At 42.4% G+C, this 15,199-nt stretch overlaps 1 protein-coding gene across 2 annotated transcripts in view; it reads left to right on the plus strand.

The window, feature by feature from the left end:
• The window catches only part of ZFYVE16 (zinc finger FYVE-type containing 16), a 37,971-nt gene that overhangs the window by 19,509 nt on the left and 3,263 nt on the right, over positions 1-15,199 (plus strand). For both annotated transcript variants that reach the window (XM_048503462.1, XM_048503463.1), the window contains exons 10-16: positions 2,956-3,180; positions 3,906-3,988; positions 5,228-5,332; positions 5,765-5,915; positions 7,140-7,220; positions 12,146-12,308; positions 13,382-13,487. In XM_048503462.1, the coding sequence (XP_048359419.1) occupies positions 2,956-3,180; positions 3,906-3,988; positions 5,228-5,332; positions 5,765-5,915; positions 7,140-7,220; positions 12,146-12,308; positions 13,382-13,487 (914 nt within the window). The remainder of the gene's footprint in view (positions 1-2,955; positions 3,181-3,905; positions 3,989-5,227; positions 5,333-5,764; positions 5,916-7,139; positions 7,221-12,145; positions 12,309-13,381; positions 13,488-15,199) is intronic.

Here is a 15,199-nt window from a genome sequence, read left to right on the forward strand (position 1 = left end):
CTACCATATATATGTTCAAAGTCTAGATTTCCTAAGCTAACACTTAATTCCGATAGCTGTAAAAGGTTGTAGTTGATGTTTCTTAAAAGCAACAGCTAATTTATGTTTGTAGATATAGAATATTAGCTTGAGAGATAACTGTCATCCAATTGAGCTCTTTCTAGTGAGGTTGGACCTTCCATACCTAATTGTGCCTAAATATTAGACATAACCAAGATTATGTTGCAGTACACAAAGAGATAATAGAACAGGTAAGAGTAGTAGTTCTCCCATTTTGTGTGTTGAGTAAATTCTTTCCCATGTTGACTTGCTGTCATGGAACATGACAGAGGATTCAGAGCCAGGGGCATGCACAGTACATATAAGGGGTCCTATGTTTTTTTTGTTTTTTAAAATGTATGTGCTACTTCTCAGTCTAATGCACAGGCAGAGTGATTTGTAATAATGTTAAAAAGTAAGTTGTAATTACTAAGGTGTTAAACTGTATTCAGTGTAAAATTCCTGAGGCATACAAGTAAAACCAGTAACACAATGCTGTAAAGTTTTTTTTTAATCATACAACCATCTAGAGATGAAGGTGGCTTTATAAAAAAAAAGTACAGAGATTTTGCATCCCTGGTTGTTCAGTCTATATTTGTGCTGCACTAAGAAACTGGTTGTTCATACCTGAGATTGATTGAATTCATGTAATGATGATCCAGGTGACGGTCACTTCTGCACTGGATTACTGCACCCTTGGGTTTGATCTGAAAACTCCAGTTGGTCCAGGATTTGGCAGTCCTTAGTGGAACCTTGTGGCGGACACACATCTAACCTGTGCTTGCCAGCTGCACTGACACCAGCTGGAGTACTGGAGTACTTCAAGGTTTCAGTACTGATGTACAAAGCCCTAAATGGTCTGTGGCCAACTTATCTTCAGGACCATCTCTCCTGTTACATTTCCTGAAGAACACTCCATTCATTGTGTGAAAATTTACTTGTAGTCCTGGGCCCAAGGGAAGTCCGGCTGGCCTTGGCCAGGGCTTTTTCAGCCCTCGCCCCTGCCTAGTGGAACTTTCTGTCCAGGGAGACCAGGGGCCTGCAGGATCTGATACAGTTCTGCAGGACCTGTAAGATGGAACTGTTCCACCAGGCATATGGTTTGGGCAGCAGTGGTCTCTCTTCCATCTTTCCTCTTTCTGTTTGCTTTGATAATCTTAGTGGGAACTGGATTTTATTGCAATTAGTAAAATTTAGGTTGTAATACCTTTTTTTTAGCTTTGTATTTTATTTTATTTATTGAACTGAATTTGTCTTATTTTCATCTGTTGGAAACTGCAATGAGCCCAACAGGGGAAGGGCAGTATAAAAATCTAATAAAATAAATAAATAACATATTGCCCTAAAACATAAACCAGGTCACACATGAGCAGATGCTAATAAGAGTTCTTCTCGGAGAAGAACAAATAAGGAAGAGAGTTCTTTTCCCCATGCACAGCACACTTTATTCTACTTCAGTGATGGCGAACCTTTTCGAGACCAAGTAGCCAAATTGCAACCCAAAACCCACTTTTTTATCGCAAAGTGCCAATACGGCAATTTAACCTGAATATTGAGGTTTTAGTTTAGAAAAAATGATTGGCTCCGAGGTGCACGTTACTTGGGAGTAAGCTTGGTGAAGCAGCCGTGCAACGCTTCGAATGTTTGAATCATGACCCTAGGAGGGTTTACTCAGAAGCAAGCCCCATTGCCAGCAACTGAGCTTACTCCCAGGTAAAGGACATGCCCAGGCTAGCCTAGATGTGTGTGGGGGTGTGTGATTTTCCGCCCCTCCCCCCCACATGATGAACTCTGCATGTGTGCCCACAGAAAGGGCTCTGAGTGGCACCTCTGGCACCCATGCCATAGGTTTGCCACCGCTGTTCTACTTCGATCTCTACCCTAAAATGTTCATTGGAAAGCCAGTGCACTGAAGTAGGAAAACTTTTTACAAAGCAAATATCAACAAAGGCTATGGATCTAAATGATCTCTTCAACTCAGAAAAGAGTATCTTTGGATCCAGATCCATGCTAGATATAATCCAAGTATTTATCTGTGTTACACAAAATGGTTTTTGGGAACATCTTAAAAACATTATACCTTGTCTCACAGAAAGATAGAACCTCAACATTGAATTAATCTGCAGCCTCTTCCTGGACCTTCTTTGTATTGAAAGGAGGTGGTAGCCACCTTAGGGGACCAGGAAAAAATTATGAAATTAGAAGGTTTGAGTTTTGAAAAAACAGTGGGTGGAGAAGAATCCTTAGGTGACCCAAGCAGAATTCAGTTAAAACAGGTGTGATAGCCCACGGGATTCCAGAGATACAGGCGTTTTAACTTGTGATAGCCATGTTGAAAAAGTTGGGGGATCTGAATTTCAAAAAACCGATTTGTGGGGGAGAATCCTCAGAGGCCACTGAGCAGAATGCAGTTAAAACCGCTGTGGTAGCCCAAGAGATGTATGTGATTGTATTTGTGGTGGCTATTTTTATGTCAGGACTTTTTCTCTACAGTGGAAACACACTACATTTACTTCCTTCCAACAACGCAGAACCGCATTATTATCTTTTGGTGGGACATAGTAATAAAAACTGTAGATGATCAGTTTGTTTAAAATGGCAAGTGTTCAGGTATAGATATTGAAAAGTGATGGTGCTTGTAGTAGTAAGCATGGATGAAAGAAAATATTATTGACACCTTTCCTTCTGCTCTTCTGATAGGCTCATGATAGCTGACAATAAAAATAAAAACCATAACCAACTTGTATTCATGCATGCCCCCACATTTTAAAAAATTAATGATCTGTCAACAAAACAAAAACCCAAAGTTCACAATGGAATGGAAAGGTCACTTTCTATTTTGCACTAGAATCTAGATGTATGTCTCTCTCCATATGTGTTGTGATGGCTTCTGACTAGATGTGTGTTTTTGACCAGGAAAATTCATAGGAAACTTGGATAATATTACCTTCACTGAAGGCTTTCTTGAAAGCAAGGAGCACGGTGGATTTCTGTTTGTTGCATCAACTTTTCAGAAGCTGGATGATCTTGAGTTACCCAAAAACCCTTTCTTATGTGGCATTCTTATTCAGAAGCAGGAGGTGCCTTGGGCAAAGGTTTTTCCGATTCGCTTGATGCTAAGATTAGGAGCAGAATACGGGGGTGAGTTGCAGTGGGACTGTTCTCTACTCCAAATGCTCTAATGTTCTGAAAATTAATTGTATTTGACTGAGTTATAATCCACTGTGTATTCATGTGAAATTTATGACCTTCTGCAGTGAGACTGTTCATTTTATTGATTTGTTTTGGTAACAAATGCAGAGTTCATCAGTGGAGTGGAAAGGAAGGGTCATAGACACTAGGTTGCTTATTTCCAGTCTCTGGCAGCAGCGTTTTTTCAGTTTTTGCACTGTGGATAGAGATGCACACTGTTTCATTGCAAGAGTGTTTCTATACAAAGAGATGACTAGAGCCGCATTTAGGGAGCATGCAGAGTCTGTGGTTGCAGTGGAGAGGCAGGAAAGTTCTGTCCCACTCCTGTTTCAGAGGGTAAAATGCAATATATTCAAGCTGCCTAAAATGGAGCCTTTTCCCATGGAATTGGCTAAGTGGGGTGAATAATTATTTCTGTTTTTATGAGCTGAATTTTAATAGGGCATGCAAGACAGAATGAAGGCAGTCTCTTTCAAAGCTAAATAACTAATTACTAAGGCATAAATTACCACAAATCTGCGGATACAGATATGCATAAATACCTCTGTGCACATGGCACACATTTTTCAATGTTTCTCTGCTTCCTCTTTTCCCATTTAATTTGCCAGCATCTACAAATGCAGACGTTTATGTTCCTTAGAAATTAATAAGTTCTACCTTTTTCTTTTTGTTAGTATACCCAACTCCTTTAACAAGTATTCGACACAGAAAGCCTCTGTTTGGAGAGATAGGACACACAGTCATGAACTTGCTTGTTGTGAGTAAATTGTTTTACTTGTATTTCATTGTTTCACTATTTGTGTCATTAAAGCTGCTACATCAGAAAATGAATCCGAATTGAGTTTTAACGCATTTTAATGTTTTGTAATGTAGTTATCTGTGAACAATAATTATATGAATGTGTCACAGAATGAATGAAAATAAAGCAAATAAGTTAGTCTTCAAAATTAATCCAGAACTTAAAAATGAAATCGGCTGTCCTCAAAAGTAGGTTCTGACTCATATGGATTGCAAAGTCAGTAGATGGAACAGGGTGAGCTGGGAGAAGAAAGTTCTGGGAGGTTTGATGGCAAAACTTAGATTTCTTGTCTGTAATTCTGAAAAGCCATAAAATGTTGCTCAGTAGTGCCAACTAATATGAAATTTGCTTCTAATGTAAGATCCCTTCTGGTGGTAGAATGTGTTTCTTCCTACACCCAAAGACTGCTTGCTTAAGATGAAGGTTCTGCTGCTATTGCAACAGAATCCTAGGGTCAAGATACAAATATTTTTTCCACAGAAAACAATAGCAGAGCTTTTCTAGGCAGTAGGTTATAGTTAGTTCTTGTCTCAAGTTTGTTGCAAATAGCTTGCTGTCTGAATTTTAGTACCGTATATACTCGTGTATAAGCTGACTTTTCAACACATTTTTAATGCTGAAAAAGCCCCCCTCGGCTTATATTTGGGTCAGCTTATACTTGAGTATATACGATATTTATATACAACTGTATGTGCCCTAGTCTGTGCTGATAACCTCACAACAGGTATAGCTGAAGCTCTGTTTGGACATACAGATGACGATGAGGAATCCAGTTTTGAAGGATTTTAACTCTTGTGTTTTAGCTTGGTTGCTGATTGAGCTAAGGTTTTTGTACTTTTAAAGTTATTGTTAGGACCATATTGTTTTTGTTGACCCTCTTTTCCACTTACAGAGCCAGTTTACTGTTTTTCTTTGAAATAAATATTCAAAAACATTTAACCTACTGATGCCTCAATTAATGTAATTTTATTGGTATCTATTTTTATTTTTGAAATGTACCAGTAGCTGCTGCATTTCCCACTCTAGGCTTATACTCGAGTCAATAAGTTTTCCCAGTTTTTTGTGGTAAAATTAGGTGCCTCGGCTTATATTCGGGTCGACTTATACTCAAGTATATGTGGTACTTCTTTGTATGAAAAATATCCATGCAGTTCAAAATTAAACATCTAGGTTAATCAACTTCATATTTCATTGCAGGATCTTAGGAATTATCAATATACCTTGCATACAATAGATAACTTATTTATTCATATGGAAATGGGTAGAAGCTGTATTAAAATACCTCTGAACAGATATAAAGAGGTAAGTATAATTTCTAATAAAGGCCTGTATAGGTACTGCCTTTGCACTTTTTCTGCCTAGCACCCCAACTGTTTTATACCTGCATCAAACAATGTTTAATACAGACTAGTTGCAGGTAAAACCTGGGTTTGAACATTCATATCTTGGGTTACTTTCTGAAACTGTATACCATGGCTTATGGTCAAACATACCCTTGCAGCACTTTGTTGTGCCAAATCCATTGTATTGTATGATTGCGTCCTATATTATGTCAGACAGAAATGATAGTATGAATGTTCTTTAAAAGAGATGTGAAGTGTTAAGAAACTGGCATATATGTCAGATGGGTTAATGGATACATAATTTATCTGTAACAGCCTAATTTAAGACTTGGCTAGTGAAATGAAGCCAGGATTTTATGCAGGAATTTTAGTGGCATTTTTACAATTGCAGGTGATGAAAATTATGAATACGTCTAATGAACATGTCATTAGCATTGGAGCAAGTTTCAGTTCTGAAGCAGATTCTCATTTAGTTTGTGTACAGAACAATGATGGAGTCTATCAGACTCAAGCAAACAGTGCTACTGGAGACCCTAGGAAGGGTAAGTGTCTTATATTTTTAATTTTTAATTTATGAAAATATTTATTTCCTGCCTTTCCTTGTGGCTCAAGACAGTTCTAAATCATAATGGAAAACATCACAATTTAAAATCAGCAAAATAAATCTCCAAATTATCATTCTTCTTCCAAGCACATGTGCTGCATATTTTTGGGTCTGGGATTTGGAGCCCTTACTCTTTGGCTGACCTTTATGGCGCAGCCTGGCCTGATCTCAGAAACTAAGCAGGTTGACCCAAGTGTACTAACCAGATGGAATATCACCACAGAAGGCAAGGATAGACGATGCAAAGGTCAGTAGTGGAAAACCAACTCTGTGTGGCTTGAAAACCCTACAGGGTCACTATCAATCAACTATGACCTGACAATGTTTCTACCACCAGGAAGTAATCATGTACCTTGTTTCATAATAGAAAATAGACAACTAATCAATAAGCAGCATTTTCCCACATGGTGTTTTAAATTTTGGTCCTGCACTGTATGTTTGACATAAATATGTAAATGAGTCCTCTAAAACCCCATCCAAACCTGGAGGTGGCAGACCAGGGCACCAATGCAGCACCACCCCGCTGCCTCAAAAAGGGCTTTTCGGCAGTGGTGGGAGCAAGGAAAATCCCTGGACCTCTTTACTGCTGAAAAGCTCCATGAGGCTGAATGGACACTTTTTGTGGTGTATGTCCAAAGGCTGGTGTGCTGTGCAACTAGCTATAAACCCTGGGAGGGAGCTGACTAACATTGGCTCCGCCCCTGGGAATACCCCAGCCCAACCCTCCAAGCTGGCGTCCAAGCAGGCCACCTGCGCAGCCCCATCATGGCCTGAATTTCCAGATTTTATGGAGGTGGGGCTGTAAAACACATGGTCACTGGCGTATTTGCCCCCTCTGCCAAGATAAGTGCCCCAGAGGGGCAAATGTCCCGGTGTAAGCTCACCACTCCCTGTAGCCCTTTCAGTCACAGGCCTTTGGATGGGGCTGCCAATTTCTTAATGCTGACTGTCAAATTCTTGTATAACCTAAAATGTAGGAATTGATTTTCTTTCTGATTTCTGCAATGTGTGAGCAGGCATTTTATAAACTGATGAAAAATGCTCCCAATGTAGACTTGTTTTTCTAGAACCACAGGATTTGTAAGCACTATAGGTAGCAAAGAATGTAATTAAAATACTGTAAATATAGTGTGGGTGACTGAAATATGTGTTGTCTACATAGTTACAGGGGCAAGCTTTGTCGTGTTCAATGGAGCCCTGAAAACATCTTCTGGATTCCTTGCTAAATCCAGTATTGTTGAAGGTATGGATCATCATGATTCTAGTGCTACAGCAGTAGTTTAAATTCTGAAAATTATTGACATACCTCCTTGTTTGTGGGTGGTGGTTATGGTGGAATGTCAATTAATTTATTAGCTGAATTTGTACTCCACCTGTCTTGCTGAGACCCCAAAGCAGGTTACAAAGCTAGGAAAACTGTGCAATAAAGAAAACAATATAAGATATATTATAAATGATGCAGAAATTGCATTGCAAATATTCAGAAACATGCAACACAAATCAGATAATCTGTATAATAAACAGTGTGATGAGCTACAACCCTAATTCCCTTTATGGGAGCATCTTCCTGGACAATTCTATTTTATACAGTCTGTTGAACGATGAAAATAATAGATATGATGGGCAGGTTAGGTTCCATCTGTCCCCTAAGGGCAGCCCATGGGAGCTGACAGAACGTTAGTCAGAGAGACAGTAAAAAACAGCAGTTAGAGAGCAGAGAGGATGTTGAGAGTGTGTCTTGGCTGAATATAGATGTGGCAAAGAACAACTTAAAGCTAACTGGATAGAAAAAACTCAGATTTTGCACCGGGCTCCATTTTTCCTAGCTACGCCTCTGCCTGGAGGGGAGGGCAGAAGGGGCTGCCGGCTGGGAGCCCAGCCGGTGAGGGGGGGGGGACGGGCAGGGTAGGGAAGTTTGCCGTCCCTAGCCTCGGAGAGCTGCTTTTATAAGCACTGAGGCCAGGGGCAGGGTTGGAGAGGCATGGCCACGCCCCCAGGGGCAGGTGGGGACACGCCCCCCCGAGCCCCCCATAAAAAATCTATACCTATGGCACTGGAGGGACTGATCTACTTGGTGTGCATGTCTCTGTGAGTGAGAGGGGACTTGGGATGTGACATGGTCATGGATGTGTATAGGTTCTAAAAGCTGCAAGAAGGGTAGTAACATGTGACAGCCTGACCTGCTTGTAACGACAAACCTGACAATAAGAAGTTTGTTTATTTATTTATTTGAATTTTTATACTGCCCTCCTCTTGAGGGCTCAGGGCAGTGTCCAGTAATCATATACAAACATTTAAAATCAGTTTAAAAACAATCAATCCCCACTAAAATAAGGAACCATAAGTGCATAATGGGACGGGGTAAATACAGCGGTAGGCGGCGGCCATATGATAGACAGCGGGCGAGAAATGGATATGCTCGCCGGGCTTGACCTCCTCAATCATCCCTAGGAACGAGGATGGACAGGTTCAGGGATACTTGCTTCGCCCCTCGGTGTTGATCAACAATGCCAGGTCCATAAACAATAAGACCGCAGTTCCTCCTCCCGATTTTCGAGATCTGGGTAAGTGGACCTGGTTAGGTCACCAACCTGGGTCCGTGAAGGTGAGACCGTTGCTCTGAACGAGGTCACACCACCAGGTTTCTCAAGCGTACTCCACCAGTCCTCAACCCAGGGCCGGGGCGCTGGCAATGTTCATCCGCTACCCATCCTTCTGTGGGCAGTCCCCGCCCTGGAGATCACTGGCATGGAGTGTGTCGCTCAGAGTATTGGCCACGGAGAGGTTTTCACATCCTTCTGGTGTACCGTCGCCTACGCACCGAGGGACGCGCCTTCATGTTGTTGAGGTGTGGCGGGTCAATTGGCGCTAGCGGTTTCAGACTTATTGTCTTGGGTGATCCTCAACGGCCCATGTCGATACCGCGTATGGCGGTAAGGACCTGGTGTCATCCATGGCGACACTGGGCCTTCCCTTAATAAATTCTTGGCCCCACGCATGAGGCCGGGTCACACGCTGGATTTGGTCTTTGGGTCGGGGTTAACCTACCGTATCCTTTCATAGACAGAGTGCCATGGTCCACATTCATGCCCCTTCTGAAGCTGCGGGTTGACATGCCACGCTAATTCCTGCTCCAGGGCGACGGGTCGATTTTTTTGCCCGCCTGAGACTTATGGATCCAATTGGTTTCCTGAATGCTCTGGCGGACCCTGAACCTGCCGCACACACTCGGCGAGCAGGTGAGGATTAACTCCCGCCTCTGATGCCATCAGACTGTTGCTCCCCGGGCGCTCCTTCATGCTCGCAGGCTCCGTAGAGCAATGGAGGAGCTTCGCCACATGAAACGGTGCCTGTGGACGCCTAGAGCGAAAGTGTGGAGGAAATCTCGGGCGAAGGCGCCGGACATCTTATAGGATCGCTTTATGAAAGTTTGCGCAGATGCACGAAGGAGGCTTAAGAGGGCCTTCTACTCTCCTCTCTCGCGATCTGCTAGCTCACCGCAATGTAATTATTCAGGATAATTCGATCTTTGACCCTTTATCAGAGGGTTCTACAAATCATGGATTGGTTGTTAGCTGTGAGGCTTTTATGAGCTTTTCGCGAGATAAAGTCGTCGTCTGGCCAGGACCTACCACCTTAACTACAATGAGCTTAATCCGGAGGCTCCTTGTCAGCCTTCAGGCCCCTAGTTTGGCCCAGTTTCTTCCTGCTCTGAAGCCGCTGTTGACAGGGCCCTGGCTGCTGTTAGACTCCACTACCTGTCCTCTGATCCGCAGGTTCTTCCTGGCTGATTAAATCGCGCCGGGAGGAGCTAATAATTCCCATCTGTTGAAGATCATCAATGACTCCCTTTGAGCAAGAGTCTTTCCAGATGGGTTGAAGGAGCATGTGGTCCACCAGCTTCCTGAAAAGACCATCCTTAGATCCTGGAGATCTGCCACCATCACCTGCCTCAACCTTCGCTTCTGTAGCTGCAATTGAGCAGAGTGGTGTTGAGCAGCTTCAGGGCTTTCTGGATGACATCGCTCGATCCCTTCCAGTCCGGCCTGCTGGGCATGGGACGGAGACGGCCCTCCTCGTCACAGATATCTCGCATGCAGCCAGGACCGAGAAAGTGGATCGGCCAGTTGGTGTTGTTAGATCCTCACCTAGCCGGCTTGGATATGGTCGATCACTTCCATCTTTTGACTCCAACCGCCTGGCCGCCTCGGGGTTCGGGCACTGTCCTTCAGTGGATTGCCTCTCTGCTTCTCCGGGCGAAGCCAGCAAGTGTGGTGGAGACAAAGCTTCCCGGGAGGTGCCTCGGGCTTCATTGCGTGCCTCAGGGGCATTGCTGTCCCCATCGTTATTTAACATCTATGCTACCACTTGCTCAGCTGGTAATGGAGTTTTGGGCTGATTCGCCATCAGTACGCTGGATGACCACTCAGCTCATTCTGTTGATGGAGGGGAGCTGCCGCTGCCCCTGCAGCTCTACAGCAATGTTTGGAGGCGGCCGCTGGTTGGTTACAACAGAGCAGGTTAAACTAATCCATTGAAGACCCAGATCCTTTGGCTTGGTCGGGTGACAGATTTGTGCCGCCGTGTGGAGGGGCCATATTGGCAATCGTAATTCCTCCGCTCAAGAAGCCCGGGGGGGTCCACCTGGATTCGCCTCTTTCAATGGAGACCCAGGTGGCCCATATAACCCGGCTATGCTTCCATCTTCGACAGGTCTGGCCGGGCTGGCCCCTTTCTCTCCAACACTGACCTAGCCACTGTGATCCATGCAACGTCACCTCCAGACTGGACTATTGTAACTCGCCTACTGGCCTTCCTGGCGCCTCGATCCGAAACTGAATTATCCAACATGCCATGCCCGCTGCTCTCACAGGGGGGGGTGCCTTCGTGAACACATCTCCCGTGTTGCGCCTGCATTGGTTACCTATCAATTCAATCATGTTCGGGCGGTGTGGGTGTTGACCTTTAAGGCCTTACGCTGCCCGACCTCGCGACCTTCGACCGCGATACCCCATATGTCCCGCTCGCCCTTCACGATCAGCAGAGGCGACCCACTGGAGATCCTGGCCCCTTGATGACGCTGCTGGCTCTCTCCATTAACGTGGCCAGCCTTCTACAGCTTCCTGGCACCGCCTGGTGGAACACATTACTACTGTTATCTCCCTGGGCGGGACCTTGGAGAGTTCAAGAGGGCCTGTAAAACCTAATTATTCCACCGGGCCTTTGGAGAGTCCAGTCACCATAATGCCTCGTCCTGCTAGTAGGGTCCCCTAACATCATTGGGACCCCTCCTCATTTTTGGAAGAGGGTGGTATATGGGTCTCGCGGGCCCTATTGTAGAATGTACCTGTTTTAAGATTTTTATGTTTTTTGTATGATTTTATGTTGTTCACCGCCCTGAGCCCTCCGGGGATAGGGCGGTATAGCAAGTTTAATAAATAATAATAAATAATAATAATAAATTACATAATTTCAGATGGCAGCTAAAATCCGCCCCCCCTTCCTTGCTCCCATAGGAGGCCAGATGTTACATAGCAGATTTCAATGTTATCCTGGCTGGCCAAACACTTGTTGGAACAGGTCCATTTTTCAGGCCCTGCGGAAACTCTGTATGTCCCACAGGGCCCTGATCTCACCTGGAAGCCTGTTCCACCAGGTAGTGGCATCACAGTGGAACTTGCCATCACAAGGGGCAAGTTGTGGAGGGTAGCAGGCACTCAGTGTGAGTGTGAAAGGGGCATCACAATGGAACTGAATTCTAAGCATTTTTCTTTTATGTACTCCTCATCACTTATATTGAAACAATTTATACCATTTTAATACAAATCTTCTTCAGCTCCTTATAGCTTTAGTTCTTTTAATGTAATGTTTCATCCCTACTTTATTTGTAAAATTTGAGTCATGATAGTTACAGGAAAGAATACTGAATCCTTTTTTTCTTCACCTCATTTCTGAAAACTACTTCAGTGGATGTGAGCTTAGTGATATAAGCTTACTAACTTCTTCTGCACAAGTATCGCTGACATTAATTAGAATTAACAAGAGTTTTCTGCTTTGTAAAATGACCCCATATAATATATAGCCTTTTGCACCTGAATTAACTTTTTTTTGTTAATCTGTTTCAGTACTTAGTGTTTTATGTTCAGTAAAATAACTTTTCCTTTATAGATGGATTAATGGTACAGATCACTCCAGAGACAATGGAGGGGTTACGTCAAGCTTTAAGGGAAAAAAAGGACTTTAAAATTACATGTGGCAAAGTAGATTCAGGTGATCTGAGGGAATATGTGGACATTTGCTGGGTGCAGAATGAAGAGAAAACAAATATGAGGTACAGTAGCTATTAGTGTTGAAGCATGTTTTGAGATTTTTTTTCTACTGAAATGTCTAATATTTATCAGCTGATGGAATAAAACCAACTGGCATACTGCTTGATAGTTACGCAATCATGTTTGCCAATTTCTGTTCTCTGGCTTGTTGAGTTTGATGGTATATAGAGGATCAAAATTTAACTTTCCATTACAGATTTTGACATCTTAGAATTTTTGAAGGTAGATTATTCAAAAACACCTCAAAAACATTTGTACTGTTGTACTTTTGTGAGCACTCTAAATGCTGGGTTAATCTATAAAACCTATTGAATAATGTTGAATAATCACATTGAATACTGAATCTGCTAAGTATAGGAGACTTGCTCTGGAATAAGAAGGAAATTAATTCCTCCTGAACAAGACACCTGAACTATGTGTATGTTTTAGAGAAGTGGTTCAGAAACCTAAATAGCAGTTTTCTCAAAAAGCAGCCCACACTCTGTCCTGAATGGTTAACTATTATGTTTCTAAAGTAGTCTAAAAACATTTTGTGATATTGCATCAGCTGTTCAAAGGAAAAACAGTACAGAATTCCACTGGGCTAATACAAGGCAGGTTAAGCAGTCTTTTGGATTCTGGATATCAGACATTCAGCCCACTAGAGTAAAAAAAATTAAAAAGGACAAATCAGGAAACACTATAAAACATAACTGCTTAATCTGTCACATAAAGTCAATAAAGTCATGCCCAAAACATTTTTCGCAGTGGGTGGAAGATGAATATATTTGTTGATGTACAACCAAAGGTGTAAGGGGGAAAAACGGTGCCCGAGTTCCGTGCCCCCCCCCTTACTTTAGGCTGCAAAGATCAGCTTGCTGAAAAAGCAACTTGGCTGGGCCATTGTCTAGCCCAGCCCTATGGCCTGGACCCACCAGGCTGCTCTGGGCTGCGGGGCCTGACTGATGGGGCAGGACTGGGATGGGGCACCCTGCAGTGGCTGTGTGCGCCCGGGGCATGGTGTCCCCTACCCCGTGGCAGCTATGCAACTGTGCCCAACTGGTGCAATTAATGTAATGTTAATCTTACTTCATAGAATTACAAGTCCAATAGATGGAAAGTCAATGGAAGGAGTTCAAAGTGAAAAAATAGTTCAAGAAGAAGATTTTGAAATGGATGGAAAACTTATAAAGTGTACTGAAGTAAGTAAATGTTGCTGTTTTGAAAATAACAAATAAGATTATGGCATTCTGTTAAAATGTTGCCCTAACCTGTATGTTAGAGGCTGGTCCGATCTCATCAGATCTCAAAGGCTAGGCATGGTGAGCCCTGAGTAATATTTGGAAGATACCCAGGGAAGTCCAGGTTGCTTCACCAAGACAGACAATGACAAAAACACCTCTGAATTTCTCTTACAGGATTGCCATAAGCCAGCTGCAACTTGATGACATTCTGCACTACTATTAAACATGTTATGCTATCTGTTTTATATGTTGTGTACATGCTCTGTGCCCTCATCCACCATCCCAACACCCATCAGTTTGTCTGAGGACATTTCTGTTGTATATGTAGAAATGTATACATGAAACAGCAGGTTCTTGGTCTTTAGTTCACCCAAGTTCCACTTTTCTTCTAATGTCATGGGACTGCTAGCATCAAAATTACATTTTGTTTTCTGCCTTTGCTTTGCAAAGCATAAACACTAATTGGTCTTGAGATTTCAACAGTAAATACATCATCCACAATTATTGTTACTGATTGAATGTCAGTATTACTGGAGCATAGTCATAACTTCATAGGGCAGTCATGAAAGAATTCAGATTAGCAACACTGTAATTGAGTACATTGTATTACGGTACTTCAACATGATACCCTACTTTTTCTCATCTGCTTTTTATATTTTGCAGGGTCTTTCCACAAATTTTACCGTATAATAGGTTCCTTTATATGTTTATTATATCAATTAAATATCTTTTTCTTGCCTATTTTAAAGAGCAGGTAATTGAGTAGTGCATTGGATAGAATCAGAAATTTGACAAATCCAAGGACTTTCATAGGAAGTAGGTTACATCAGTTAAGAAGTCCAGATATTTATCGAATACAGAAGTCTCGTAGCACTGTGTTCACCTTCCTTTCCTCTGTCTCCCTTCCCCACAACCTAGTTTAACTGGATTTTTATGCTGCACTGCACTTGGTTAGCATGTGCTAATAATAGCATGTACATGTGTAAGCATATTAGGGAGATCATAGTCCGGGAACAAGAAGCCAGGAGTAGGATTCCTTGGTAGAAAAGGCTGCAATAGTTAAAATATAGCATGATAAGATGTGTATCTGTAGAAGAAACTACATTTAAAAATACTTATACATTTCACACATCCATATAATTCTTTCAGAATTTTCTATTTGATTGCCTTTGAGTCAGTACAGTGATTCTTAATAGGAGCCATTTATTAATGCCAGGGAGGGTCATAACTTTAAGGGACAAATGGGGTTATGGTCAAAATTTTACACAGCCCCCCCCCCCCCCCCCACTCCGGTCCCAGTTGCAATAACTTCTATCAGCTAGTGGAGGAAAGTTATTTATACTGCTTATCCTACCCTGGGGATAAAATCCCAGATTTCTCTCACAGGTACTTAAAGTGACAAAGGAAACAGGAATCAAACTTGACATTAAGGAGTTGACTGATGGACATCAGATGTAGGGATCTCTTTGAATCTATGTCTGAGATTTGTGTATCATATGATTATATCGTAAATATGTTTACATGATAAATAAACCTATAAAGCTATTGAAATAAAGCTATTTCATCCTGAGTCCTGTTTTGAAGTACAAATTTATTTTACATGGGTGCATTCAGTGATGATTTTGCCTATTTGGAGGGCAGAAATGAGTTAAAGAAGGTTGAGAACCACT

The sequence above is a fragment of the Sphaerodactylus townsendi genome, linkage group LG07 (genome assembly GCF_021028975.2).
Source record: "Sphaerodactylus townsendi isolate TG3544 linkage group LG07, MPM_Stown_v2.3, whole genome shotgun sequence".
NCBI classification, from domain to species: Eukaryota; Metazoa; Chordata; class Lepidosauria; order Squamata; family Sphaerodactylidae; genus Sphaerodactylus; species Sphaerodactylus townsendi.